Genomic DNA, 27,933 nt, shown 5'->3' with positions numbered 1-27,933 from the left:
ATAGATAGGGACAGGCAGATAGGAACAAAGAAATGAGAAGCATCAAACATCAGTTTTTCGTTGCGACACCTTAGTTGTTCATTGATTGCTTTCACATATGTGCCTTGACCGTGGGGCTATAGCAGACCGAGTAAACCCTTGCTCAGGCCAGTGACCTTGGGTTCAAGCTGGTGAGCTTTACTCAAACCAGATGAGCCCACACTCATGCTGGCAACCTCAGGGTCTTGAAACTGGGTACCCCGCATCCCAGTCTGACGCTCTATCCACTGAGCCACCGCCTGATCAGGCTCCTTTTTTTTTGCTTTTCCTTCTAGTTCTCTATTTCACTGATTGTAAAGCCCACTGAAGGTTCTGTTTCTATGTTGGGTCCTCAGTTATAATTCTCTGCATTTTATGTGTCCAGGGCCTTGAAAATGGATGTTAAAACCAAAGGCTCTTGGTGAAGACAAGATGGCGATAGAGTAGGCAGACGTACCAACTTCTACCTCCCAGAACCAAAGTGGATTACAAACTAATTTTAAGAACCATCATCTGGAAAAACCAACTTTTGACTAAACTAAGAGGACTCTTCGATCAAGGAACACTGAAGAAGCCACACTGAGACTGGTAGGAAAAAACAGAAACAAGGAGAGGGCTGCCCAGCTCCCCTGACCAAATGGCAGCCGGAGAGACTCGCATGGCGGGAAGTGAGTTTAGCAGAGAGGGGAGGGTCCTGAGTCCCAGGAACAAAACTCCAGCCTGCAGCCCCAGAGCCTAGAAGAGGCAAATAGACAGTATTTAGCTGGAAACAAGACAGGATACTGTTTGTGAGAAAGAGACTGATTTCTCAGACCCAGAATTCGTCTTAAAGGAACCTCACAGAAAACCTCTCTCACAACCACTCACCTGGGGCTCCGGGGGACGAGGAGAGAGGAGAATACCAGAGTAGCAGGAAGAGTGTAATCTAGGAGGCACAGGGAGAAACATTTTGGGAGACAGCCACCCTATTCCCTGGGACAAATCACTCCCCAAATCTGAAGTGAATATTTCCCCTGGAAACAGCAATACCAGCAAAGGGAAGCAGGACACCAGCCAAACAAGCTCTCTTGCGGCACTCAGAGCAGAGTCACTTAGAAGGAGGGAGCTTTCAGGACTACAGTAGTGAGTCTTAGGGTCTGAGCTGCAGTGCCCCCATCCACACAGCTGAGAGCTTGCCTGAGGGCGGGCGGTGGCGGGACGCGGAAGCGCAGTTCTTTCGGCAACGGCGGAAGCTGGCTGGCCATCACTGAGGCCCAGGTGTGAGCTCAGTCTTGCCCGGCTGAGGAGGAGGGGTCGTGAAAAAGTGGTCAAGCCCAGCTGCAGGCCGCCTGTAATCCAGCCTGCAGGCGAAGGATAGGAGCCCAGAAGGGGAGGAGACCCACCCTTGAGCAAGGGTGCAGAAGCACAGCCATGCCCTGCCCATGGAACCGAGGCTTCTGGCCTGACATAGGAGCCAGCTCCTCCCACAGGGGTGGAGCCAAAGCCCAGAACAGGCGGAGTCTCGCTACTGAGCGTGGGCACACAGTCCCGTCTAGCCTGTGGAGCCAAGGCTTGCAGCCATCCCACAAGAAGGCTCCTTCTACAGGGGTGGGGCGAAAGCCCAGAATCAGGCGGAGACCTGCAGCTGAGCAAAGGTGCTCACCCCTGCCTTCAGGGCCAAGCATAATGCCACCCGCGGGGGCGGGGCGAAGGCCAAGGCCACCGAGGCTTGTACACCCGAACACGTGATCACAGCCACTCCTGTGAAGGAGAGGCGGAAACCACAGCAACAACCCCAGTGGTCAGGCACCGGCAACGCCCATACCCGAACGCCCTAGGCAGCAACAGCAGAGAGGGTAGCGGGCCTGCAGACAGACCACATCTAGGGAACACAGAGGCCACACCCAGTGGACTCCAGTGGCCAAAACTTTCTTTTACACAGACAAAATGAGAAGGCAGAGAAATGCAACACAAGTGAATCAAGAGAAATCCCCAGAAAAGGACCTGAATGAGTCAGATATAACCAATTACCAGATGCAGAGTTTAAAATAACGATTGTCAGGATGCTCAAAGATATTAGAACAACAATAGATGGTCATTATGAACACCTAAATAAAGAGATAGCAAATATAAAAAAGGACACTGAAATAATAAAAAAGAATCAGTCAGAAATGACAAATATAATATCAGAAATGAAGAACACAATGGAAGGGATTAAAAGCAGGATGGATGAAGCTGAGAATCGAATCAGCAAGTTAGAGGACAAGATAAACGAAGGCATGAAAGCAGAGCAGAAAAAAGAAAAGAGACTCAAAAAGTCTGAGGAAACTAAGAGAGCTCTGTGACAACATGAAGAGAAATAACATCCGCATCATAGGGGTTATTGAAGAAGAAGAGAAAGAACAAGGGATAGAGACTTTGTTCAAACATATCATAGCTGAAAACTTCCCTCAATTAAGGCAGGAAAATGTCTCACAAGTTCAAGAAGCACAGAGAACTCCATTAAAGAGAAACCCAAAGAAATCTACACCAAGACACATCATAATTAAAATACCAAAGCTAAGTGATAAAGAGAAAATATTAAAAGCTGTTAGAGAAAAAAAGACTATCACCTACAAAGGAGCCCCCATAAGGATGACTTCCAACTTCTCAACAGAAACACTTGAGGCCAGAAGGGAATGGCAAGAAATATTCAAACTAATGCAGAACAAGAGACTATAACCAAGACTACTTTATCCAGCAAGGCTATCGTTTAAAATTGAAGGAGAAATAAAAAGCTTTCCAGACAAAAAAAAAAAAAACAAAACCCTCAAGGAATTCACTATAACCAAACCAATGCTGCAAGAGATGCTAAGGGGCCTGTTGTAAACAGATCAAAGGAGAAAAAGAATATAGAAAAAGAGGAATACAGTTTTAAAGAATAAAATGGCAATAAACAACTACATATCAATGATAACCTTAAATCTAAATGGATTAAATGATCTGATCAAAAGACATAGAGTAGCTGCGTGGATAAGAAAACAGGACCCATACATATGCTGTCTACAGGAGACACACCTTAAAACGAAAGATGCATATAGACTGAAGATAAAAGGATGGAAAAAAATATTTCATGCAAATAGAAATGAAAAAAAAGCTGGGGTAGCAATACTTATATCAGCCAAATAGAAACAAAAGCTATTGTAAGAAATAAAGAAGGTCACTACATAATGATAAAAGGAGCAATGCAACAGGAAGATATAACTGTTATAAATATCTACGCACCTAAATATATAAAGCAGACTTTGATGGATTTAAAGGGTGAGATCAACAGCAATACTATACTAGTAGAGGATTTCAATACCCCACTAACATCACTAGATAGATCCTCAAGAAAGAAAATTAACAAAGAAACAGCAGACTTAAAGGACATAATATATCAACTGGATTTAATAGATATCTTCAGAACCTTTCACCCTAAAGCAGCAGAATATACATTCTTTTCAAGTGCTCATGGTACATTCTCTAGGATAGACCACATGTTAGGGCACAAAAGTGGCCTCAACAAATTTAAGAAGATTGAAATCATATCAAGCACTTTCTCTGATCACAATGGCATGAAACTAGAAATCAATCACAACAGAAAAACTGAAAAATACTCAAACACTTGGAAACTAAATAACATGTTATTAAATAACAAATGGGTTAACAATGAGATCAAAGAATAAAAAAATTCCTAGAAATAAACGATAATGAGCATACATCAACTTAAAATTTATGGGATACAGCAAAGCAGACCTGAGAGGGAAGTTCATAGCATCACAGGCATACCTTAAGAAGCTAGAAAAAGTCAAATAAACAACTTGACCCTGCATCTAAAAGAACTAGAAAAAGAACAGCAAATAAAGCCCAGAGGTAGTAGAAGGAAGAAAATAATAAAGATCAGAGCAGAAATAAATGACATAGAGGCTAAAGAAACAATACAGAGGGTCAATAAAACCAGGAGCTGGTTCTTTGAAAAGGTAAACAAGATGGATGAACCTTTAACCAGACTCACCAAGAAAAAAAGAGAGAGGACTCAAATAAATAAAATTAGAAATGAGAGTGGAGAAAAACAACTGACACAACAGAAATACAAAATATTGTAAGAAAATACTATGAAGAACTGTATGCCAAAAAACTAGACAACCTAGATGAAACAAATTCCTTGAAACATATAATCTTCCAAAAATTATATGTAAGAATCAGAAAACCTAAACCGACCAATTACAACAAATGAGATAGAAACAGTTATCAAAAAACTCCCAAAAAAGAAAAGTCCTGGGCCTGATGGCTTCACAAGTGAATTCTACCAAATATTCAAAGAAGAACTAACTCCTATCCTTCTCAAGCTATTTCAAATATTCAAGAGGAAGGAAGACTTCCAAGCTTCTTTTATGAGGCGAGTATAATTCTGATTCCAAAACCAGGCAAAGACAACACAAAGAAAGAAAATTATAGGCCAATATCCCTGATGAATTTAGATGCTAAAATCCTCAACAAAATATTAGCAAACCAGATCCAGCAATATATGAAAAAAGTCATACACCATGATCAAGTGGGATTTATTCTTGAGAGGCAAGGCTGGTACAATATTTGCAAATCAATCAATGTGATTCATCACATAAACAAAAGGATGGAGAAAAACTACATGATAATTTAATAGATGCAGAAAAAGCATTTATAAAATCCAGCACCCATTCATGATCAAAACTCTCAGCAAAGTGGGAATACAGGGAACATACCTCAACATGATAAAGGCCATCTATGACAAACCCACAGCCAACATCATACTCAATGAGCAAAAATTAAAAGCAATCCCCTTAAATTCAGGAACAAGGCAGTTGTTCACCACTCTTATCCAAAATAGTTCTGGAAGTGCTAGCCACAGCAATCAGACAAGAAAAAGAAATAAAAGGCATCCAAATTGGAAAAGAAGAAGTAACTATCATTATTTGCAGATGATATGATATTGTATATAGAAAACCCTAAAGTCTCAGTCAAAAAACTACTGGACCTGATAAATAAATTCAGTAAGGTGGCAGGATATAAAATTAATACTCAGAAATCAGAGGCATTTTTATACACTAACAATAAACTGTCAGAAAGAGAAATTAAGGAAGCAATCCCCTTTACCATTGCAACCAAAAAAATAAAGGAATAAATTACATTTAAGAAATAAATTTAACCAGGGAGATTAAAGACTTGTACTCGGAAAATTGTAAAACATTGATAAAAGAAATCAGGGAAGATACAAACAAGTGGAAGCATATACTGTGCTCATGGTTAGGAAGAATAAACATCTTTAAAATGTCTATATTACTCAAAGCAATTTATAAATTCAATGCAATAACGATTAAAATACCAATGACTTACTTCAAAGATATAGAACAAATTTTCCAAAAATTTATATGGAATCAAAAGAGAACACAAATAGCCTCAGCAATCTTGAAAAGGAAGAATAAAGTGGGAGGTATCACACATCCGGATATCAAGTTATATTACAAGGCCATTGTACTCAAAACAGCCTGGTACTGGCACAAGAACAGGCATATAGATCAATAGAACAGAACTGAGAACCCAGAAATAAATCCACACTTTTATGGACAGCTAATATTTGACAAAGGAGGTAAGAGCATACAATGGAGTAAAGACAGCCTCTTCAACAAATGGTGTTGGGAAAATTGGACAGCTACCTGCAAAAAAATGAAACTAGACCTCCAACTTACACCATTCACAAAAATAAATTCAAAATGGATAAAAGACTTAAATGTAAGCCGTAAAACCATAAGCATCTTAGAAGAAAACATAGGCAGTAAGCTCTCTGACATCTCTCGCAGTAATATATAATATTTGCCGATTTATCTCCATGGGCAAGTGAAATAAAAGACAGGATAAACAGGCCCTGGTCGGTTGGCTCAGCGGTTGAGCGTCAGCCTGGCGTGTGGGGGACCCGGGTTTGATTCCCGGCCAGGGCACATAGGAGAAGCACCCATTTGCTTCTCCACCCTCCTCCCCTCCTTCCTCTCTGTCTCTCTCTTCCCCTCCTGCAGCCAAGGCTCCATTGCAAAGATGGCCCGGGTGCTGGGGATAGCTCCTTGGCCTCTGCCCCAGGCACTAGAGTGGCTCTGGTCACCGCAGAGCGACGCCCCAGAGGGGCAGAGCATCGCCCCCTGGTGGGCAGAGTGTCGCCCCTGGTGGGCGTGCCGGGTGATCCCGGTCAGGCACATGCGGGAGTCTGTCTGACTGTCTCTCCCCGTTTCCAGCTTCAGAAAAATACAAAAGAAAAAAAAAAAAAGACAGGATAAACAAATGGGACTATATCAAACTAAAAAGATTCTGCACAGCTAAAGACAATAGAAACAGAATAAAAAGACAAACTACACAATGGGAGAATATATTTGACAATGCATCTGATAAGGGGTTAATAACCAAAATTTATAAAGAACTTGTAAAACTCAATACCAGAAAGACAAACAATCCAATCAAAAAATGGGTGAAAGAAATGAATAGACACTTCTCCAAAGAAGACATACAGATGGCCAATAGGCATATGAAAAAATGCTCAACATCACTAATCATTAGAGAAATGCAAATTAAAACCACAATGAGATATCATCTTATACCAGTCAGAAAGGCGCTCATTAACAAAACAACACAGAATAAGTGCTGGCGAGGATGTGGAGAAAAGGGAACCCTCCTGCACTGCTGGTGGGAAAGGAGACTGGTGCAGCCACTGTGGAAAACAGTATGGAGATTCCTCAAAAAATTTAAAATTGAACTGCCTTTTGACCCAGCTATCCCACTTTTAGGAATATATTCCAAGAACACCATAGCACTGTTTGAAAAGAAGAAATGCACCCCATGTTTATGGCAGCATTGTTCACAATAGCGAAGATCTGGAAACAGCCCAAGTGTCCGTCAGATGACGAGTGGATTAAAAAGCTTTGGTACATATATACTATGGAATACTACTCAGCCATAAGAAATGATGACATCAGATCATTTACAACAACATGGATGGACCTTGATAACATTATACTGAGCAAAATAAGTAAATCAGAAAAAACTAAGAATTATATGATTACATACAGAGGTGGGACATAAAAATGAGACTCAGAGACATGGACAAGAGTGTGGGGGTTATGGGGTGGGGGGGAGGAGAGGGAGGGGGTTCAGGGCGGGAGAAGCACAAAGAAAACCAGTTAGAAGGTGACGGAAGACAATTGGACTTTGGGTGATGGGAATGCAGCATAATCAAATGTCAGAATAACCTAGAGATGTTTTCTCTGAACATATGTACCCTGACTTATCAATGTCACCCCATTAAAATTAATTTAAAAAAAACACACAAAAAACCCAAAGGCTCTTGCCTTGCCTGTGGTGGCACAGTGGATAGAGCCTTGACCAGAAAGTTGAGGTTGCTGGTTCAAAAACCTGGGCTTTCCCAGTCAAGGCACATATGACAACCAATCAATAAACTAAAGTGAAGCAACTATGAGTTGGTATTTCCTGTCTCCCCACCTTCTCTCTGTAAAATCAATAAATAAAATCTTCAAAGCCCCCCAAGGCTCTAGCTCCTAAATCCTCTCCCTCTCAGGCTGCTCCATCAGTTAGCATGATTTCTGCCTTGCTTTCCAAGTCCTTCTTAATTTCTGATAACTGGAGAGATCTGTTTTATTGAAACTGTGCTTTAAAAGATTTGTGATTTTTACTTTTATATTCACATTGTTGATCTATCTTAATTTTTGTATAGAGTGTGATGTAGGGAAGTTAAATTCTTTTTTCCTATGCAAATATCCAGTTTGCCCATTACATTTGTTGAAGAGACTATTCTTTCCCTATTAAATGGTCTTGATATTCTTGTCAAAAATCAATTGGCCATAAGTGTACAGGCTTATTTCTGTACTTTCAATTCTATTCCATTGTTATATATACATAATCCTTATGCCAGAGCTAAATGTTTTGATTACTTTAGCTTTGTATCAAATTTTGAAATAAAATAAAAAAGCATGAGTCTTTTAACTTTGCTTCTATTTCAATATTCTTGTTAGGCCAATCAATGTGATGAACTATATCAAATTTCCTAATACTGAATCATTTGTGGGTCTTTGAGTTAAACCTTTATATTCTTAAGTGGAGTTGGTCTGTGATTTTCTTATTGTTTTTATGCTGTCTTTGTTAGGTGGTTGTATCAGAATTTTGTTAATACCATTAAAAAATCTGAGCCCCGGCCTGACCAGGTGGTGCAGTGGATAAAGCATCAGACTGGAATACAGAGGACCCAGGTTCAAAATCCCAAGGTCGCTGGCTTGAGTGCAGGCTCATCCGGCTTGAGCACAGATTCACCAACTTGAGTGTGGGGTCACTGGCTTGAGCGTGGGATAACAGACATGACCCCATCGTTGCTGGCTTGAAGCCTGAGGTCGCTGGCTTGAGCAAGGAGTCACTGCTCTGCTGTAGCCCCCTGGTCAAGGCACATATGAGAAAGCAACTAATAAACAACTAAGGTGCTGCAATGAAGAATTGGTGTTTCTCATCTCTCTCCCTTCCTGTCTACCTGTCCCTGGCTCTGTCTCTATCAAAAAATAAAATAAATAAATAAATAGATAGATAGATAGATAGATAGATAAATAAAAAATCTGAGCCCTGGCCAGATGGTTCAGTTGGAGCGTTGTCCTGAAGGACCGATGTCGCCAGTTCAATCCCCAGTCAGGGTGCATGCAGGACCAGATCAATGTTCCTGTCTTTCTCTCTCTTTCTCTCTCTTCCTTCTTCTAAAATCAATAAATAAAAGCTTTTTAAAAATGTAAAAACCGGCCCTGGCCGATTGGCTCAGCGGTAGAGCATCGGCCTGGCGTGCGGGGGACCCGGGGTCGATTCCCGGCCAGGGCACATAGGAGTAGCGCCCATTTGCTTCTCCACCCTCACCCCACCCCCTCCTTCCTCTCTGTCTCTCTCTTCCCCTCCTGCAGCCGAGGCTCCATTGGAGCAAAGATGGCCCGGGCGCTGGGGATGGCTCCTTGGCCTCTGCCCCAGGCGCTAGAGTGGCTCTGGTCGCGGCAGAGCGACACCCCGGAGGGGCAGAGCATCGCCCCCTGGTGGGCAGAGCGTCGCCCCTGGTGGGTGTGCCGGGTGGATCCCGGTCAGGCACATGCGGGAGTCTGTCTGACTGTCTCTCCCCGTTTCCAGCTTCAGAAAAATACAAAAAAAAAAAAAAAAGTAAAAACCATCCTTTCCCCCCACTTCTACACACTGTAGTATAAATAGCATAAGAGTTATTCTTCAGGATTTTGAAAGAAGTGACCTGTGAAACCATCTATACTCACTCTTTTAGGGGAAATAGTTTTAAAAACTTTATTTACTTCATGGTTAGGAGTCTCTTCAACTTTTCTTCCACTTTAACTAATTTTAGCAATGCATGTTTTCCTAGAACATTCTTAGTTAATCTAAATTTTCAAATTTATCACCATTAACTATACAGTATTCACATAATTCGAGCCTGTAGCTTGGTCTCCCCAACTTCCTATCTCTAGTATATGTGCTTTCCTTTTTTTTTTTAAAGGCTCACTTCTAGTACTACCTCCAAGTTATTTAATCTGTTTCCATTTTATATTAATAAAAGAATGAGAAAGTACAGTTTTATAATCTCTGAGTTACTTTTAGATGCTAAGCAATGAATACAGATTTCAAAGTGTTTCCAAGGAATTTTATTCTATCATCTTGACCAACTCAACTCACATATGGGTATTTATGCCAACCAAAAAAAGAGGGTAGACTTGGTGGAAAGAAGAGAACAAAAATACCTCCTATATGGACTGAATCTTAGTGGCATAATTTAGTTTAGAAATGTGAAGATAGAAATCATTCCTCTGTCTTAATAGACTGTGAGAAAAACATGACCATTGAAATAAACATTATTAAAGAGGTCCCTTTTCTTCTCTGAGACACTGTCTCTCTGAAGAATTGCAGCTGATTTATGCTTTAATGGCTAAAATATTTGACACTGGGACTTCTTTTGTCTGTATGCCTTTTTCAAATTCCCTCTAAGCAAGGGACTTTATTCACAAAAAAAATGGACTTCAGAAGAACTATTATGTGGAATTTCATTCTTGGATGAAGTCATTTTTCCCTTTTATTGAAAAAATTATTTAAAAAGTAGATTTTACCCATTTTAGTAATGTTATTCATGAGAAGAAATGCAGAGCTCTTATGTGAGAGACTGTATAGTGAGCAGTTCTCAACATCAACAAAAAGTGACATAATAGTCATTAATTTATAAAATGCTATAAACAGGCCTATTATCATATATACATAGCTCATGGTATATAGCAAATATAGGGTGCAGATGTGCTTGACACATCAAAACTTGTTTGGGGCCTTTCATCAAACAGAAGTATTGTAATAAAATCAAATTAATGTGGGCCATTTTTTATTTGTTTCTTTTTGTATTTTTCTCTAGTGAGAAGCGGGGAGGCAGACAGACAGACTCCCGCATGCACCAGACCGGGGTCTACCCGGCATGCCCACCAGGGGGCGATGCTCTGCCCATCTGGGGCATTGCTCCGCTGCAATCAGAGCCATTCTAGCGCCTGAGGCGGAGGCCATGGAGCCATCCTCAGCACCTGGGCCAACTTTGCTCCAATGGAGCCTCGGCTGCAGGAGGGGAAGAGAGAGACAGAGAGGAAGGAAAGGGGGAGGGGTGGAGAAGCAGATGGGTGCTTCTCCTGTGTGCCCTGGCTGGGAATTGAACCCCCAACTTCCACATGCCGGGCCGACGCTCTACAGCTGAGCCAACCAGCCAGAGCCCGGGCTATTCTTTAAATATAGAGTAAATTTAGAGTATTAATTTCATTCAAACAAGTCATCTGATGTAAGAATATGTATTATAAAACTAATCACATAAGTTTAAAGCTAAAAATAAAGATATCCAAATACTTCATCTTTAAAATGTGACACTAGGTGACTAAAGTTAAGTGATTTAAACAAGGTCACATAACAAATTAACAAAACCAAGAAAATAACTCCGATCTTTTGATTTCTAGATCTTTCAATTATCTCACTATCTTCTTTCAACCATCTCACTTTACTTCTGCAACTCTCTTATTTAAGTAATGGTTTATAGTTTACTGCTCTTAAATACATTATGTTCATGTTGTTACTCTTTTTTTATTTTTATTTTATTTATTCACTTTAGAGAGGAGAGAGAGAGGGAGAGAGAGAGACAGAGAGAGAGGAGAGAGAGATAGGGGGGAGGAGCTGGAAGCATCAACTCCCATATGTGCCTTGACCAGGCAAGCCCAGGGTTTCGAACCGGCGACCTCAGCATTTCCAGGTCGACGCTTTATCCACTGCACCACCACAGGTCAGGCGTTACTCTTTTTTTAAAAAAAGGTGGTTGATCAAATAGGGAGAGTCATTCATTTTGGTAATGTTGCTTATAGCTGAAGTGGGGCTTGATCTTCCTCATAGCTCAATATTTGTTGCATAAATGAAATTACACTGCTTTTCCTAATTAAACTGTACCACTGCTAACCAAACAGAAGATATGGAGAATTTGACTTCATAGAAATATTATAGCTGAAAAAAGAAGAAGAGTTGACAGACTTGGAATATCACCATTTTGAAATACTTAATGAATTATCCTGACCAGGCGGTGGTGCAGTGGACAGAGTGCTGGACCGGGATGCAGAGGACCTAGGTTTCAAACCCTGAGGTTGCTGGCTTGAGCGCTGGCTCATCTGGCTAGAGTATGGGCTCACCAGCTTGAGTATGGGGTTGCGAGCTTGAGCGTGGGAGCACAGACATGACCCCAGGGTTGCTGCCTTGAGCCCAAAGGTCACTGGCTTGAGCAAGGGGTCACCCACTCTGCTGTAGCCCACCAGTCAAGGCACATATGAGAAAGCAATCAATGAACAAAACTAAGGTGCCACAATGAAGAATTTATACTTCTCATCTCTCTCCCTTCCTGTCTGTCCCTCTCTCTCTGTCAAAAAAAAAAAAAAGCCATAAGCAAAAAATGAAAAGTTTTAAAAGATGCCATTTATAACAATCAAAACTGAATGCTTGGTATTAATCTTCACTCACAAAGGTACTCTTCCACCAACAGCCTTCCCTAAAATAATATATGGCCACTCTATACTATCAACTGCTCAAATCACTTCACTTTCTCTTTGTGACACTTTATAAATCTAGTCTATCACTACATGCTACCAGCTCTATCTACACAATGCATCCAGAATCTGACACCTTCTCACCACTCCCACTGCTATCATTCTTAAGTAGGCCATTACCTCTCACTTGGATTTCTACAATAGCCTTTAACTAATCTCTCTGCTTTCCTCCTTGCTCAGCCCAACAAAGCTATCCCTTTAAAGTATTGATATAAGTCATATGTTACTCTTTTGTTCCAACTCTCCAGTGGCTTCCCATTTCACTGTAAATAAAATGGTCTGTAAGGCCCTGCAGCAGGAGTTTTTCAAAGGAGAGAGTTTAGAAAATGTATGGGGGCGCCTGACCAGGCGGTGGCGCAGTGGACAGAGCATCGGACTGGGATGCAGAAGACCCAGGTTCAAGACCCTGAGGTCGCCAGCTTGAGCGCGGGCTCATCTGGTTTGAGCAAAGCTCACTAGCTTGGACCCAAGGTCGCTGGCTCGAGCAAGGGGTTACTCAGTTTGCTGAAGGCCCGCGGTCAAGGCACATATGAGAAAGCAATCAGTGAACAACTAAGGTGTTGCAACGTGCAACGAAAAACTAATGATTGATGCTTTTCATCTCTCCGTTCCTGTCTGTCTGTCCCTGTCTATCCCTCTCTCTGACTCTCTCTCTGTCTCTGTAAAGAAAAAAAAAAAAAGAAGAAAATGTATGGGGGCATTTTTGGTAACAATAACTGGAAAAATTATTTATAAGTAATCAGCAAGGGGTCATGGATGACAAACTTCTTGCTACCTATATGACATTTGAATGTCTTGACATTCATTTAAAATAGATAAGGCCCTGGCCGGTTGGCTTAGTGGTAGAGCATCGGCCTGGCATGCAGGAGTCCTGGGTTCGATTCTTAGCCAGGGCACACAGGAGAAGGGCCCATCTGCTTCTCCACCCCTCCCCATCTCCTTCCTCTCTGTCTCTCTCTTCCCCTCCCACAGCCAAGGCTCCACTGGAGCAAAGTTGGCCCAGGCACTGAGGATGGCTCTGTGGCCTCTGCCTCAGGCGCTAAAATGGCTCTGGTTGCAACAGAGCGACGCCCCAGATGGGCAGAGCATCGCCCCCTGGTGGGCATGCCGTGTGGATCCCGCTGCCTCCCCGTTTCCAACTTCAGAAAAATACAAAAATAAATAAATAAATAAATAAATTAGATAAAAACTTGTAATTATTTTAGGTTAGGTCCTAACTCCATTTTACATATAACACACCACAGTATTTTTCTGCACAAATGCAACTGTTGTGTCAATCAAAGGAAGATTGTACTTTGATAAGAATTTTACCAGAAGTTGTTTACCATTTCAAAAAATAATATCACCAACTGAAGTCCACTTGTGGTTCATGAATTACCAATATATCATATCAGTCTACATTTGCAGCTGTCTCACCCACAGTGATTCTACATCAAGTTGTACTACTTTGTTTTCTAGTGTAGTTATGTCCAAGTGTCTACAAGCTGGTATAATTTTATTAAATTTTCTTTTGTTTCTTATTTATATATTTAATTATGTAAGCACAAGTAGGTTATACTATACAGACATTTTATTTAGAATGGTATAAAAAGTTTTGGGCTCTGGCCCAAAGTTTTGTAAAATATTTGTAATAAAAATACAGGCGATAGGTCTGATAGCATTGAAAAGTACTAAACCACACCATCAGGCACCCTGCTACTTACCTGATCTCACCTCTACTGTACCATCTGCTTTAAACACGCTGTCCTCCTCATTGTGCCTCCAACATTCCAGGCACTCTCCTGCCCCAGAGCCTTTGCATTGCTTCCTCTTCTGTCTACAATCTGCTTCCTCAGATACCTGAATGCTTGCTTTCTTACGTTCTTTCCTCAAAAGTCACTTTTTCAGTGAGGGCTTCCCTGACCATCCTATTTTAAATTTCAGGCTCCTCATTCCCGACCATGCACTCCCTTTATACCTAATTCCATCTTGATATATCAGGTACTTATTATACATATTTATTTGTTCACTGTTAAAACACCCACTGGAATGTATGCACTGTGCAGAGACTTAGTCTGTTTTGTTTGCTGTATTCCCAGTGTCTAGAACACTGCCTGGCTAACAGCCGGCACTCAGTGAATATCTTTTGAATTTATTGATAAATTATTAGACTTATAGAGAAAATAAAGTAGCACATTACTTAGCTCTACATTAAGAGATAACACTCATAATAATGAAAAATTTTATAATAAACTCAAGACAAAAGGAGATAATTTATGGCTATAGGACAGAGTGAAAATGCTTTTGACCTATACAATGTTAAAAAGAAAAGCATAGCCCTGGCCGCTTGGCTCAGCGGTAGAGCGTCGGCCTGGCGTGCGGGGGACCTGGGTTCGATTCCCGGCCAGGGCACATAGGAGAAGCGCCCATTTGCTTCTCCACTCCCACCCCCTCCTTCCTCTCTGTCTCTCTCTCTTCCCCTCCCACAGCCAAGGCTCCATTGGAGCAAAGATGGCCTGGGCGCTGGGGATGGCTCCTTGGCCTCTGCCCCAGGCGCTAGAGTGGCTCTGGTCACGGCAGAGCGTCGCCCCTGGTGGGCATGCCGGGTGGATCCCGGTCGGGCGCATGCGGGAGTCTGTCTGACTGTCTCTCCCCGTTTCCAGCTTCAGAAAAAGAAAAAAAAAAAAAAAAGAAAAGCATAGGCCCTGGCCGGTTGGCTCAGTGGTAGAGTGTCGGCCTGGCGTGCAGGAGTCCTGGGTTCGATTCCTGGCCGGGGCACACAGGAGAAGCACCCATCTGCTTCTCCACCCCTCCCCCTCTCCTTCCTCTCTGTCTCTCTCTCTTCCCCTTCCGCAGCTGAGGCTCCATTGGAGCAAAGATGGCCTGGGCGCTGAGGATGGCTCTGTGGCCTCTGCCTCAGGCGCTAGAATGGCTCTGGATGCAACAGAGCAACGCCCCAGAGGGGCAGAGCATCGCCCCCTGGTGGGCATGCCGGGTGGATCCCGGTCAGGCGCATGCGGGAGTCTGTCTGACTGTCTCTCCCCGTTTCCAGCTTCAGAAAAAGAAAAAAAAAAAAAAAAGAAAAGCATAGGCCCTGGCCGGTTGGCTCAGTGGTAGAGCGTCGGCCTGGCGTGCAGGAGTCCTGGGTTCGATTCCTGGCCGGGGCACACAGGAGAAGCACCCATCTGCTTCTCCACCCCTCCCCCTCTCCTTCCTCTCTGTCTCTCTCTCTTCCCCTTCCGCAGCTGAGGCTCCATTGGAGCAAAGATGGCCTGGGCGCTGAGGATGGCTCTGTGGCCTCTGCCTCAGGCGCTAGAATGGCTCTGGATGCAACAGAGCAACGCCCCAGAGGGGCAGAGCATCGCCCCCTGGTTGGCATGCCGGGTGGATCCCGGTCGGGCGCATGTGGGAGTCTGTCTGACTGCCTCTCCGTTTCCAGCTTCGAAAAAATGAAAAAAAATAAAAAAAAAAATAAAAAAAGAGAAGCATAGCTGATATGAATTTGAAGGTAAGAGAGTAAGGGATTTTAATATTTTTATCTTACATGGTAAGGAATCAAGATATACCATCTAATATTAATAAAACAAAAAATTCTATGAGGATTAAACAACAATAGAAAAGCTAAATATACATATAATCTAATTCCAACCAAAAGTCTGGATGGAGAAATGGCAAAGAGAAGATGGAAGGGCAGGATGTATGAGTTATCCCTTCACTTCTTTATAGTGGAAAATCAATGATAAATATGGTTAAATTAAGCCTAACCAGTGGTGGCGCAGTGGATAGAGCATCGATTGACCGGGGACACTGAGGACGCAGGATCGAAAACTGAAGGTTGCTGGCTTGAGTAAGGGCTCATAAGGCTTGAATGCAGGCTTACCAGCTTGAGTGCATGGTTGCCAACTTGAGTGTGGGATCACAGACATGATCCTATGGTCACTGTCTTGAGCACAAAGGTCACTGATTTGAAGCCCAAGGTCGATGGCTTGAGCAAAGGGTCACTGACTTGGCTGGAGTCCCCATCAAGGTATGAATGAGAAGCAAACAATGAACAACTAAAAGTGCCACAACTATGAGTTGATGCTTCTCACCTCTTTCCCTTCCTATCTGTCTTTGTCTCTGTCTCACTTCAAAAAAAAAAAAAAAAAAAGAGCCTGACCAGGTGGTGGCGCAGTGGATAGAGCGTCGGACTGGGATGCGGAAGGACCCAGGTTTGAGACCCCGAGGTCGCCAGCTTGAGCGCGGGCTCATTTGGCTTGAGCAAAGAGCTCACCAGCTTAGACCCTAGGTTGCTGGCTCCAGCAGGGGGTTACTCGGTCTGCTGAAGGCCCGCGGTCAAGGCACATGTGAGAAAGCAATCAATGAACAACTAAGAAGTCGCAACGTGAAACGAGAAACTGATGACTGATGCTTCTCATCTCTCTCTGTTCCTGTCTGTCTGTCCCTGTCTATCTCTGCCTCTGTAAAAAAAAAAAAAAGAAAAAAAAGAAAGAAAGAAATAAAAAGAAAAGGCAGTAAAATCATATTACCTAAGAAACTAAAATATTACCCATGGTAGAAACAAATAATGATTAAGAGTGTCACCGGGGAGTGGAATTAGGGGTAAAAAGATGTTTTATAACCACAAGTATGTAATATTTTGATTAAAAACACTTTTTTAAGTTTAAATTATATTCAACACTTTTAATAAACTAATTTTTAATTCACAAACATGGTATAAAGTTACAATATAGTGCTTAGGAACACAATCCTCTGGCCCTGGCTGGTAATCTCAATGGTACAGTGTTGACCCGGCATATGGAAATCCTGGGTTCGATTCCCAGTCTGACACAGAAGAAACCACCATCTGCTTATCCTCCCCCCCCTTTCACTCTCTCTCTCTCTTCTTCCCCTCCTGCAGCCATGGTTCGATTGATTCTAGCGCATCAGCCTGGGTACTAAGGATGGCACTACAGAGCCTTTGCCTCAGGTGCTAAAAATAGCTCTGTTGCGAGCATTGGCCCTATATGGGGGGGGGGGTGTCCACCAGGTGGATCTAGATTGGAGCACATGCGGGAGTCTATCTCCTCTCCTCTCATTTAAATTAAAAAAAAAAAAAAGGAGCATAACCCTCTAAGTCAGGACCAGTGGAGTTTGAGTCCTGGTTTAAAGTAATCAGATTATTACAAACTATCCCCTAATAATATCTGTAACTGAAATCTTACTGCATAGTATGCCACAAAGAAATGAAGAGTTATTGATTAAAGTTGAAACTTCTTTGCAAAATATAGGGCAAATCATGAGTAACTGAAATGCTTGGGATGACTAAAGCATTAACATTTCACAATTTATGTTAAATGCTTATCTGAAATATCTTATTGCTCTGATCCAAAGACATGTTTTTCCAAATTTTTAATGTTTCAGACAGAAGAGCAAATTATGATGTAGCTGTCATTGCCAGCATGCTAGCAAACTTAGAAATGAATACAATGTATCTGTTCAACCAACTGTCACTTCAGTTAATTTATTCATTGGTATCACACATGATTGAACATTAACTTAAGTTTAGAAAATCCTTACTTACCACCTAAAGTATCTTCCAAAAAGTAACAGTGTGAGGCAGCTTTGAAAGGAAACATTATGCATGCAGAAGACTGCCTACATGACAGCCATTCTTTTAATTGGTTTCCCTGCTTATTTATTAAAAATGATACATGACTACAAGAAATGTCACAAGTTCCAAAGGATATACATTGAAAAGTAAAAGATCCCCAATCTTTCATTCCCATGTATTATTACATATATATAAATATATGCACGATAGGACACAAGTAGGGTTTTTCTTATAGTTGTTCATATAAAAAATAATACAATAATTAATAAATTAGAATCAACGGTGTCTCACATACTCATAACTGTAAACCTACTTTTGCCCCACCCTGTATATTTTTCTTTTTAACTATAAATACACTATATATGCTTTTCTGTATCTTGCCTTTATTATTTAATAATATATACATAAAGTCATCTTTCTGTATAAACAAAGGCAGAGAATACTCTTTCATTGTCTATGTTAATGATCATCCCTATCAGTTTGAGACAAGAAACTAGGCATCATCCTTAATACCACCCTTTTTCAACTGTTGCCTTTCTCTCTTCATTTCTTTTCATCTCCACAGTCACCACCCTATTTCCACCTACCATTATATTTCTCCTCTAGATTACTGTTGTAACTTTTCACTAGACCCCTAGCATCCACTATGGACTACTTCCAACCACAAAGAAGACCATCTCAGCAATGGGAGATAAATGGTGGTGATGATTATACAACATGAATGTTCTTAATATCAATCACTGTAGTATACCTAGAAATGGTTAAAATGGTCAATTTTGTGTTACGTATATTTTACCACAATAAAATTAGTAATGGTTCCCCATTACCCTTGAAGTCCAAAATTCTTAACATGGCCTACACAGCTCTGCCCTACTTCTTTCCAGGTTCATCTCATACAGCTTCCTATGCTAGAGCTTTCCTGAGGCTCCTGACGCCATTCTTTCCTCCCGTCATCAGGGCCAATTTATACACACTTTCCGTAATTCTGAAATGCTCTGCCTCCCTTTTCAGTTAATTTATCCCTACTCAATCTTTAGAAATCAGGCTAAACTTGATTTTCTCAGGGAAGCCTTCCCTGCTCCTCTAGTCTAGGTAATGTTTTGTTACATGTTCTTAAAGAGCCAGATTCCCTTTTTTTAAAAGTATTTATCTCAGTTTGTAATAAAATATTATTAACACAAATATCTCATTAATGGCTGTCTCCTACACAAGGAGACTATAAATGCCACAAGAGCAAGAACTATGTCTTTTTTTCCTTGCTTAGCATGTCTGGCACATAGCAGGTGTTCAAAGAAATTTACTGAATACATGAATATAGATCTACCTTATCCTTTTTTAACAGCAGCAAAGAATCCCACTTAAAAGAGACCATAATTTCAAAGTCTAATCCTAGAATAATGGACATTTACTTCTACATTTTTGTTATTACAAACAATGCCAGATGACCACTTATGTCAGTATACCTTAAATGTAATTCTTAAATGTAAAATAAAATTGCTGGTCAAATGAAAAGTGCGTTTAAAAGTTTTACCTGGCCCTGGCCGGTTGGCTCAGCGGTAGAGCGTCGGCCTAGCATGCGGAGGACCCGGGTTCGATTCCCGGCCAGGGCACATGGGAGAAGCGCCCATTTGCTTCTCCACCCCTCCCCCTCTCCTTCCTCTCTGTCTCTCTCTTCCCCTCCCGCAGCCAAGGCTCCATTGGAGCAAAGATGGCCCGGGCGCTGGGGATGGCTCTGTGGCCTCTGCCCCAGGCGCTAGAGTGGCTCTGGTCGCAATATGGCGACGCCCAGGATGGGCAGAGCATCGCCCCCTGGTGGGCAGAGCGTCGCCCCTGGGGGGCGTGCCGGGTGGATCCTGGTCGGGCGCATGCGGGAGTCTGTCTGACTGTCTCTCCCTGTTTCCAGCTTCAGAAAAAAAAAAAAAAAAAAAAAGTTTTACCTGACATAAAAATGAGACCAAGAGACATGGACAAGAGTGTGGTGGTAACGGGGGGGGGGGGGGGGGGGGGGGGGGGGCGCGGGGGGGGGCACAAATAAAACTAGGTAGAAGGTGACGGAGGACAATCTGATTTTGGGTGATGGGTATGCAACATAATTGAATAACAAGATAACCTGGACAAGTTTTCTTTGAATATATGTACCCTGATTTATTGATGTCACCCCATTAAAATTAATAAAAATTATATAAAAAAAAGTTTTACCTGATATTTACAAGTTGCTTTGCCAAGAGGTTGTATTTTATATTCCGAGTAACCAAAAGTGTATAAGAGTGTTCATACTTAAAAAAAAATTTTAAATTCATTTTAGAAAGGAAGGGAGAGGGAGAAAAAGAGAGAGAGAAATAGGAGCATCAATCTGTTTCTGTATGTGCCCTGACCGGGGATTGAACCAGCAACCTCTGTGCTTCCAGATGATGCTCTAACTAACCAAACTATCCTGCCAGGGCTCATTTCTTTTTTTTTTAATTTTTATTTTATTTATTCATTTTTAGAGAGGAGAGAGAGAGAGACAGACAGAAAGGGAGAGAGGAGAGAGAGAAGGGGGGGAGGAGCTGGAAGCATCAACTCCAGGGTTTCGAACCGGCGACCTCAGCATTTCCAGGTCAACGCTTTATCCACTGCACCACCACAGGTCAGGCTAGGGCTCATTTCTACATACTACATATTCAACTTTTATAACAACATGTGCCAACTTCTAGGGGGAGGGCAGTAGAGAAGTGTTAGTTTTTATGTTGGAGAGGTGTTTTTTCTTTTTTTCATACTATACTAAACATTAAAAATTAAAATATGATTATTCCTATAAAAGAAGTTTCCACAATTGAGGTAAGTAAATAAAGCTAAGTGATTAGAAAAATATTTATTGACACTATGGAAAAATCTGTATATTTTCAAAACCACGTATTTATTTGACCTGTAGATTCTAAAAATCACTTTTCCTGTCATATAGATTCTTTGTTTCTGAAGCTTTAGTCCATGTTTTGACCCTTTGAGTAGTACAGATGTTCATGTACATCCTCATGCTTCCTGACCATCCAGAGTATGATCGTATACGTGTAAGGCAACATTAAAAAAAGGCAAATATATGTTCTTCTTGTTTCTATAAATTGGTTATCAAACAAACATGATTATAAGTTAATAAAACTGTATCTGGCAAATATATGTTCTTCTTGTTTCTATAAATTGGTTATCAAACAAACATGATTATAAGTTAATAAAACTGTATCTGGAACTAATTTCATTTTTTGAAAAAAAAACCTCAACCCCAGGGGTCAGTGAGCATAAAAAAAACTCACTATTCAAAGGGTTAATCAACAGTACCAAGGCAGTAAAAAGGAAGAGACAATCACAATTAAGAATACTCACACAAAATAATAGAAAAAAAATAGAGAAAAAAGTTCACATTTTATATTAAACTAAATTTTTTCCTCAAGAGATTAACATTTTGGACTAGATCCTTCTGTTTTAGGCCCCACACTACTAATACATATCACAGTGCACTTATATAATTATAAATGGCCTATTTCACTAACCAGTATAGCATGTACAGTTCTCCCATGTCCTTAAAATTGACCTTTCTTCTCCAGTGTTGAGAAGTAGTAAGCCTGACCAGGCGGTGGCACAGTGGATAGAGCATCGAACTGGGATGCTGAGGACCCAGGTTCAAGACTCCGAGGTTGCCAGCTTGGGCGTGGGCTCATGTGGTGTGAGCAAAAAGCTCACCAGCTTGAGCCCAAGGTCGCTGACTTGAGCAAGGGGTTACTCGGTCTACTGAAAGCCCATGGTCAAGGCACATATGAGAAAGCAATCAATGAACAACTAAGGTGTCGCAACGAAGAATTGCTTCTCATCTCTCTCCCTTCCTGTCTGTCTGTCCCTATCTGTTCCTCTCTCTGACTCTCTGTCTCTGTCACACACACACACACACACACACACACACACACACACACACACACACACACACACACACACACAAAAGAAGTAGTAAGAAAAAGCACCTGAACAGCACCCCTTTCTCTAGATCTTCACTATGTTCTTAACCTTGGAGCTTCCATTTCTTGTTCTGACAAACAAAGGCATTCATTTACCAGAGTTTTTCAACTGCCAAACTCTATATCCTTCATATGACATCAGGGTGGATAACTCTTCTGCAGACTGGCATGGGTCCTCAGACCAGTGGTTAAAATATACTGATATAAACAGGCTCTACATTATTAAAAATTATAAGATTAAAAAAAAAAAGCCCTTTTGATTTAACTCTTCTGATTAAACTTTTTCTAGCACACACCAGGTCTGTCTTTAAGAAAGCAGATCCCCTTGCCTGACCTTTGGTGGCACAGTGGATAAAGTGTTGACTTGGAATGCTGAGGTCACCAGTTCGAAACCCTGGGCTTGCCTGGTCAAGGCACATATGGGAGTTGATGCTTCCTGTTCCTCCCCTCTTCCTCTCTCTCTCCCCCTCTAATGAATAAATAAAACCTTAAAAAAGAAAAAAAAGAAAGAAAGCAGACCCTCACTACTTCTGCCCTGCCACTTAGCCAGCATATCTTGCAGAAATTAATTTGATTCTTGATAATTTGAAGTATTTTAGGTATTTCAAGATGAGTATTCTCATCAGAAGTGACCTTATTTGTGATTATTCCAGATTTATACCAGATTATATACCTTCTCATATATTTAAACTTTCAATTACCATATGAATAAAAAACTACTGTTCCAAAATAAAATTTTTGGTTTAGAAAACCAATGAATAAACATAATGAATAAGTGCTCCTTTACAAAGCAAACTGCAAAATCTGAAACCAATACCTCCAGTTTTCTGTGTATCATCGCTCATTCTTTCCCCAAAGGATTTAAGCACCTCCACCAGCCTAAAAGAGATCTCAACTTGAGAAAATGTTGAGAAAGCTACATAAAGGAAACACCTTCTTTCACTATAAAGAGAAAAAATACTAATTAATTATAACCTATTTTATTAATTCTACCATTGAAGCAGAACATGAAGGTATTAATCTTAGTGGGTTTCTTTTAACAGTCCTTATTAATGGGACTTTCCATACAAAAGAATGTCAAATCTTTTCCACATATAGAAACATGAACTTTTACCTTAACTGGGAAGCTACATTTTCCACTTCGGACCCCTTCTTCATCTGTCTGCCACTGATGTGGACGACTGGCCTCTGGAACATAAACATCTTTCTTTCTCCTAAAACTTTGCCGTAGTTTGTTCATTTTAATTTTTACAACCTGCAGACAGAGTTAAAGAAATATGGAAAAGAAGTTATTACCTACTCATATAGTTAAACATTGAATTACAATGCTAATAAAAAACTAACATCCCAAAGTAAAGATTTTGTCTTGGGGGAAAATGAGCAATTAGTATACTTCCTTTTAGAGTAAACTAAGCTCATACAAGTCATTTCACATTTTGAAGACAACTATAATACAAGTCTTGTAAAACAACAAATGACCTCTTAGGATTTGAAGAGATGTTTTTCTGAGAACTTTCAAGCACTTTAAATGTAATGAAATATATGAGTATCCCTACTGATCTACCTCTCAAATCCATTCTCACTCCTGAAAATGAAAATGTGTTCATGGAGGCCAGATTATAGACTGCTAACAATTTCTGAAAACTTTCATACTTATTAGGAAAATATTTATTCTAAAACATGTTTTTCTATTTATTTTTCTATTTATTTATTCTAAAAATTTGGGGACCTTTTTGGTTAATATTTGAAGCTACTAAGAAAAGAAAGGATATAATCACCTTTTTATAAAAAGATGCTTTACAAAAGGGAATAAAGTTTTGTTTAAATGTACTTAAAGTTTTAATTTAAAAGTTCTACTAGGATAAAATTATTCTAAGAAAATTTCTTGCAAGTATTATGACTTCAGAATATACTTTCATATCTATAATCAATACAGATATGAAAGTAGTCCAAATCTCATCATTAACTGTAAATTAAAAAGTGTTAAACCTATAATAAGTTTTTTGTTTTGTTACTGGAAGAAGCACTTCTCTAATGCTTTCAAAGGTGCAGCAGAAATCACAAAACTGCAGGGAAGGAAAAACTAAATGATAAGAAACAATAGAACATTCAAGAACCAATGAAGACACATAATGAATAAGTGTCTCTTTACAGAGCAAATCTCAAAATCTAAAACCAAAACCTCCAGTTTTTTGTTAAGCAGCATTGCTAAGCATCTCAATCCGCCTAAGAGAGATCTTAACTTGAGAAAATGAGTGACAAAGCTACATAAAAGAAACATCCTCTCTGTCACGAGGGTTAAATAGCAAGGGATGTAACATTAATTCCCACAAGACACTAAGGAAAGACTTGAAAATCAAAGTTTGCATCCTGAGGAAAATCACTTTGTATTTTAAAATGCAAAATGCCACAGAAGAACTATTATTGAATTAACTACTTCACAAAAACAAATCAATCATACCACACATCTTAACAGGGAAAAATACTGACAGACAAAATGGCAATGTAAAAATCTCTGGATTTCCTAAAAATAGATTATTTCTCAATTCAAAATTCATTTACAGAGCATATGAAGTAGATGTTAAATTATCAAAGGACTGGACAAAAGGTAGTCTATTCCTCTGCCTTTAAGTAGATCACTCCCTCCTAAACTCAACTAAATGAGTCTACCTTAATCTAATAGACTTCCAAAAAGAATTCCTTGACAATACATCCTATTATACTCATTCATACTACATTTTGAAAATACACACAAATATAAGAAAATAAAAAGCACCTATATCCCTTGTTCAAGTTGGCACTCTAAGAATCTTTAGGAAAAAAGCCTGTATGAGCCCTCCTTAATTTCTTTCTCTTAGCAAAACAGACTACCTCCTACCTATACCTGGGAGTCATCCTTGCATTCACCCTTTCTCTGACCAGTGACTCTAATGGTTTTACTCCCTTAGTAAATCTTTAATACATCCCCCCCATCACATTAGGTCTACTAGCCTTAGACATTTTTGCTTAAATTATTGCAAAAGCCTTTTTACTTAATGGTCTCTTTGCTTCCAAGAGAGGTCCATGCCACTTGGTTCTCCTGACTACCGCCAGAGTGCTCTAAAACACAAATCTGACTATGCAATTACTCTGCTTAAAATCCTTCAGTTGCAAAAAAAAAAAAATCCTTCAGTTGCTTCACTTCACTTTCAAGATAAAGTCCAAATTCCTGAGCATAGCAAACACAGTCCTTTTCATTTGGTTTCACTCACCAATCTTTTCACCAGCCCCATTCACATGCTAAGCTCCAGCCATGCTAAACTACTGTCCTCAAACAAGGCAGGCCTCTTTCAGAGCTTCTGCATATGTTCCCTCGGCCTAGAACGACCTTCCCTTATTTGCTTCTAGTTAAAGTCTACTCATTTTTAAAGTCAGTTCAGCTTTTAAGGCACTTATGAGAAACAATCAATGAACAACTAAAGTGCCGCAACTACGAGTTAATGCTTCTCATCTCCCTCTCTTCCTGTCTGTCTGTCCTTCTCTCACTAAAACAAAAGGAAAAAAAGAAAAAGAAAAAGTCAGTTCAGGAAGCTAGCTTTTTTTTCTGACAAGCCCTTACCTGACCTGGGTTAGGTCCTTCCATTTCATATGATTCCCATTAATACCTACTGCTTACTTCTATTACTGTACTCATCAAAACTTACAGCAATTTTCTATTTCCTTAGTGGTAAACTGTATTTTGTTTAAATAGTATCCCTGCATCCTAACATAGTGTCTGCCATATATATAGCATACTATGAATTTGAAGAAAAAAATAAAATAGATCCCCATAGTATTAGATGATATTTGGTAAGAAGGGTAAACACATGTAAGACCAAAGAATCATCAGAGTTGAAAGATACTGCAGATGAAATAGTAGGTCAGCCTTCCACTGACAAAAAAACCACTTTGACAACCTCCTAAGAAAGACATCTGGCCCTGGTCAGTTGGCTCAGTGGTAGAGCATTGATGCAGTGTGTAGAAGTCCCAGGTTCGATCCCCAGTCAGGGCACACAGGAGAGGCAACCATCTGTTTCTCCATCCCTCTCTCTCCCTCTTCTCTTTCTCTCTCTTCTCCTCCCATAGCCATGGCTTGATTGGTTCAAGTGCATCGGCCCTGGGCACTGAGGATGGCTCTATCAAACCTCCACCTCAGGTGCTAAAAATTACTCAGTTGTGAGCATGGTCCCAGATGGATAAAGCATTCGCCCCAGATGGGGGTTGCCTGGTGGATCCCAGTTGGGGCACATGTGGGAGTCTGTCTCTGTAAAGGGAAAGGGAAAGGGAAAGGGAAGAAGGAAAGGAAAGGAAAGGAAAGGAAAGGAAAGGAAAGGAAAGGAAAGGAAAGGAAAGGAAAGGGAAGGAAGAAAACAAAAGGGAATACATCCAACCTATACTCCAATTATGATTTCCCAATCTTTCTTTTATAAGTCTTGCTCTTACTCAAGGTTCTGTATTTGAGGTCACTGACACTGCATCAAATACATTAATTTAAAATTAAATCATCACCTCTTATCTCCCATCCCTTAAGTCTTCCCTCTCTGACCCAATCTGTTTGGGGCAATAAAAACTGAGATCATATTATGTGCTCGGCCCTATTGTTAATGAAGGCAGTTACAGAAATTAATATGACAACTTCCCTGTAGGTGACTCGGTCCCCTCATAAAACGTTAATTACCGCACATTATGGTGACTGTAATAACAGCACTATACAGAGTATGCTCTGGAAGTAGAGTCTAGGTTCAGGATACATTTACTATTGGGGATATTGCCTGAGTTAAGTCTTAAAGGCTATATTCTCCTACTATTTGAAAACTATTATCCAATCCCACTAAGAAGTCTCTCAGGTCATTGAGAAATGAGTGACATTCTGACACACATCTTTGTTGTTTCACTTTCATCTTACACATTAACATAAAAATATCCATCACTATTCATGTTGAAACTACTCAGTGAACTACTTGTGAAACACCGGCACAACACCAACTATATGCTATGTTAGAAGAGGGTAAATGTTATGCAGAAAAATGTGAACAGGGTTAAGAGGGGAATTAGAAGTGTTGGAGGCAGGGATAAAATTTTAAATTAAAGCAACATTTGAGCAAAGAATTGAAGGAGGTAAAAAAGCCATGCAAGTAGGATGAGAATTCCAGAAAAAGAAAATAATCAATGCAAAGCTCCTGAGGGGGTAGTCTGCCTAGAGTGTCTGACAAACAGAAAGGAGGTCAGTGTGTCCACGGCAAAATAAAGACAAGAAAGTAGGAGAGATGAAACCAGACAGGTTGCACAGGGCAGAATCACACTGAGCCTTGTAGGCCAAAAGCTTTCATTTTTCCTCTGAGAGAAAGGGGGAGCAGCTGGAGGATTCTAAAGGGAAGAATTTTCGTTTTACATTTGGCTGCTGGATTTAGAATGAATTGATGAGGACAAGAATGGAAGCTGGGAGACAACTAGGAGGTAACTATCATAATTCAGCAGGTGGAGGGTGAACTGGGTCCAGGTGATTCATGTAGAAGTGGTTCTGAATCTTGTTTGCATATCAGCTCTAGAAAATTCACTATTCACTGATACAGTATGTGTTGAAATCAGACAATTTATTTATTCATTTTAGTGAGAGAGCGAGAGACAGAGAGAGACGGAGAGAGGGACAAACAGACAGGAAGGGGAAGAGATGAGAAGCATCAATTCTTTGTTGTGCCACCGAAGTTGACATTGATTGCTTTCTCATCCGTGCTTTGATTGGGGTGCTACAGCTGAGCCAGTGACGCCTTGCCTAAGTCAGCAGCAACCTTGGGCTCAAGCCAGCGACCTTTGGATTCAAGCCAGTGACTTTCAGGCTCAAGCTAGAGACCATAGGGTCATGTCCATGATCCTGCACTCAAGTTGGTGAGCCTGCGCTCATACTGGATGAGCCAACGTTCAAGCTGGTGACCTCGGTGTTTCAGACCTGGGTCCTCACCTGACCAGGCGGTAGTGCAGTGGATAGAGCGTCAGACTGGCATGCGGAAGACCCAGGTTCGAGACCCCAAGGTCGCCAGCTTGGGTGTGGGCTCATGTGGTGTGAGCAAAAAGCTCACCAGCTTGAGCCCAAGGTCGCTGACTTGAGCAAGGGGTTACTCGGTCTACTGAAAGCCCATGGTCAAGGCACATATGAGAAAGCAATCAATGA

At 40.8% G+C, this 27,933-nt stretch overlaps 1 protein-coding gene across 8 annotated transcripts in view; it reads right to left on the bottom strand.

Moving 5' to 3' along the window:
• Nucleotides 1-27,933, bottom strand: part of NUMB (NUMB endocytic adaptor protein) — a 177,174-nt gene that overhangs the window by 57,741 nt on the left and 91,500 nt on the right. For all 8 annotated transcript variants that reach the window (XM_066343083.1, XM_066343080.1, XM_066343086.1 and 5 more), the window contains one exon: nt 22,861-23,001. In XM_066343083.1, coding sequence (XP_066199180.1) covers nt 22,861-22,986 — 126 coding nt within the window. In that variant the 5' untranslated portion in view covers nt 22,987-23,001. The remainder of the gene's footprint in view (nt 1-22,860; nt 23,002-27,933) is intronic.

This window comes from Saccopteryx leptura, chromosome 6 (genome assembly GCF_036850995.1).
Source record: "Saccopteryx leptura isolate mSacLep1 chromosome 6, mSacLep1_pri_phased_curated, whole genome shotgun sequence".
Lineage (NCBI taxonomy): Eukaryota > Metazoa > Chordata > Mammalia > Chiroptera > Emballonuridae > Saccopteryx > Saccopteryx leptura.
This window is presented reverse-complemented; position numbering and strand designations above follow the sequence as displayed.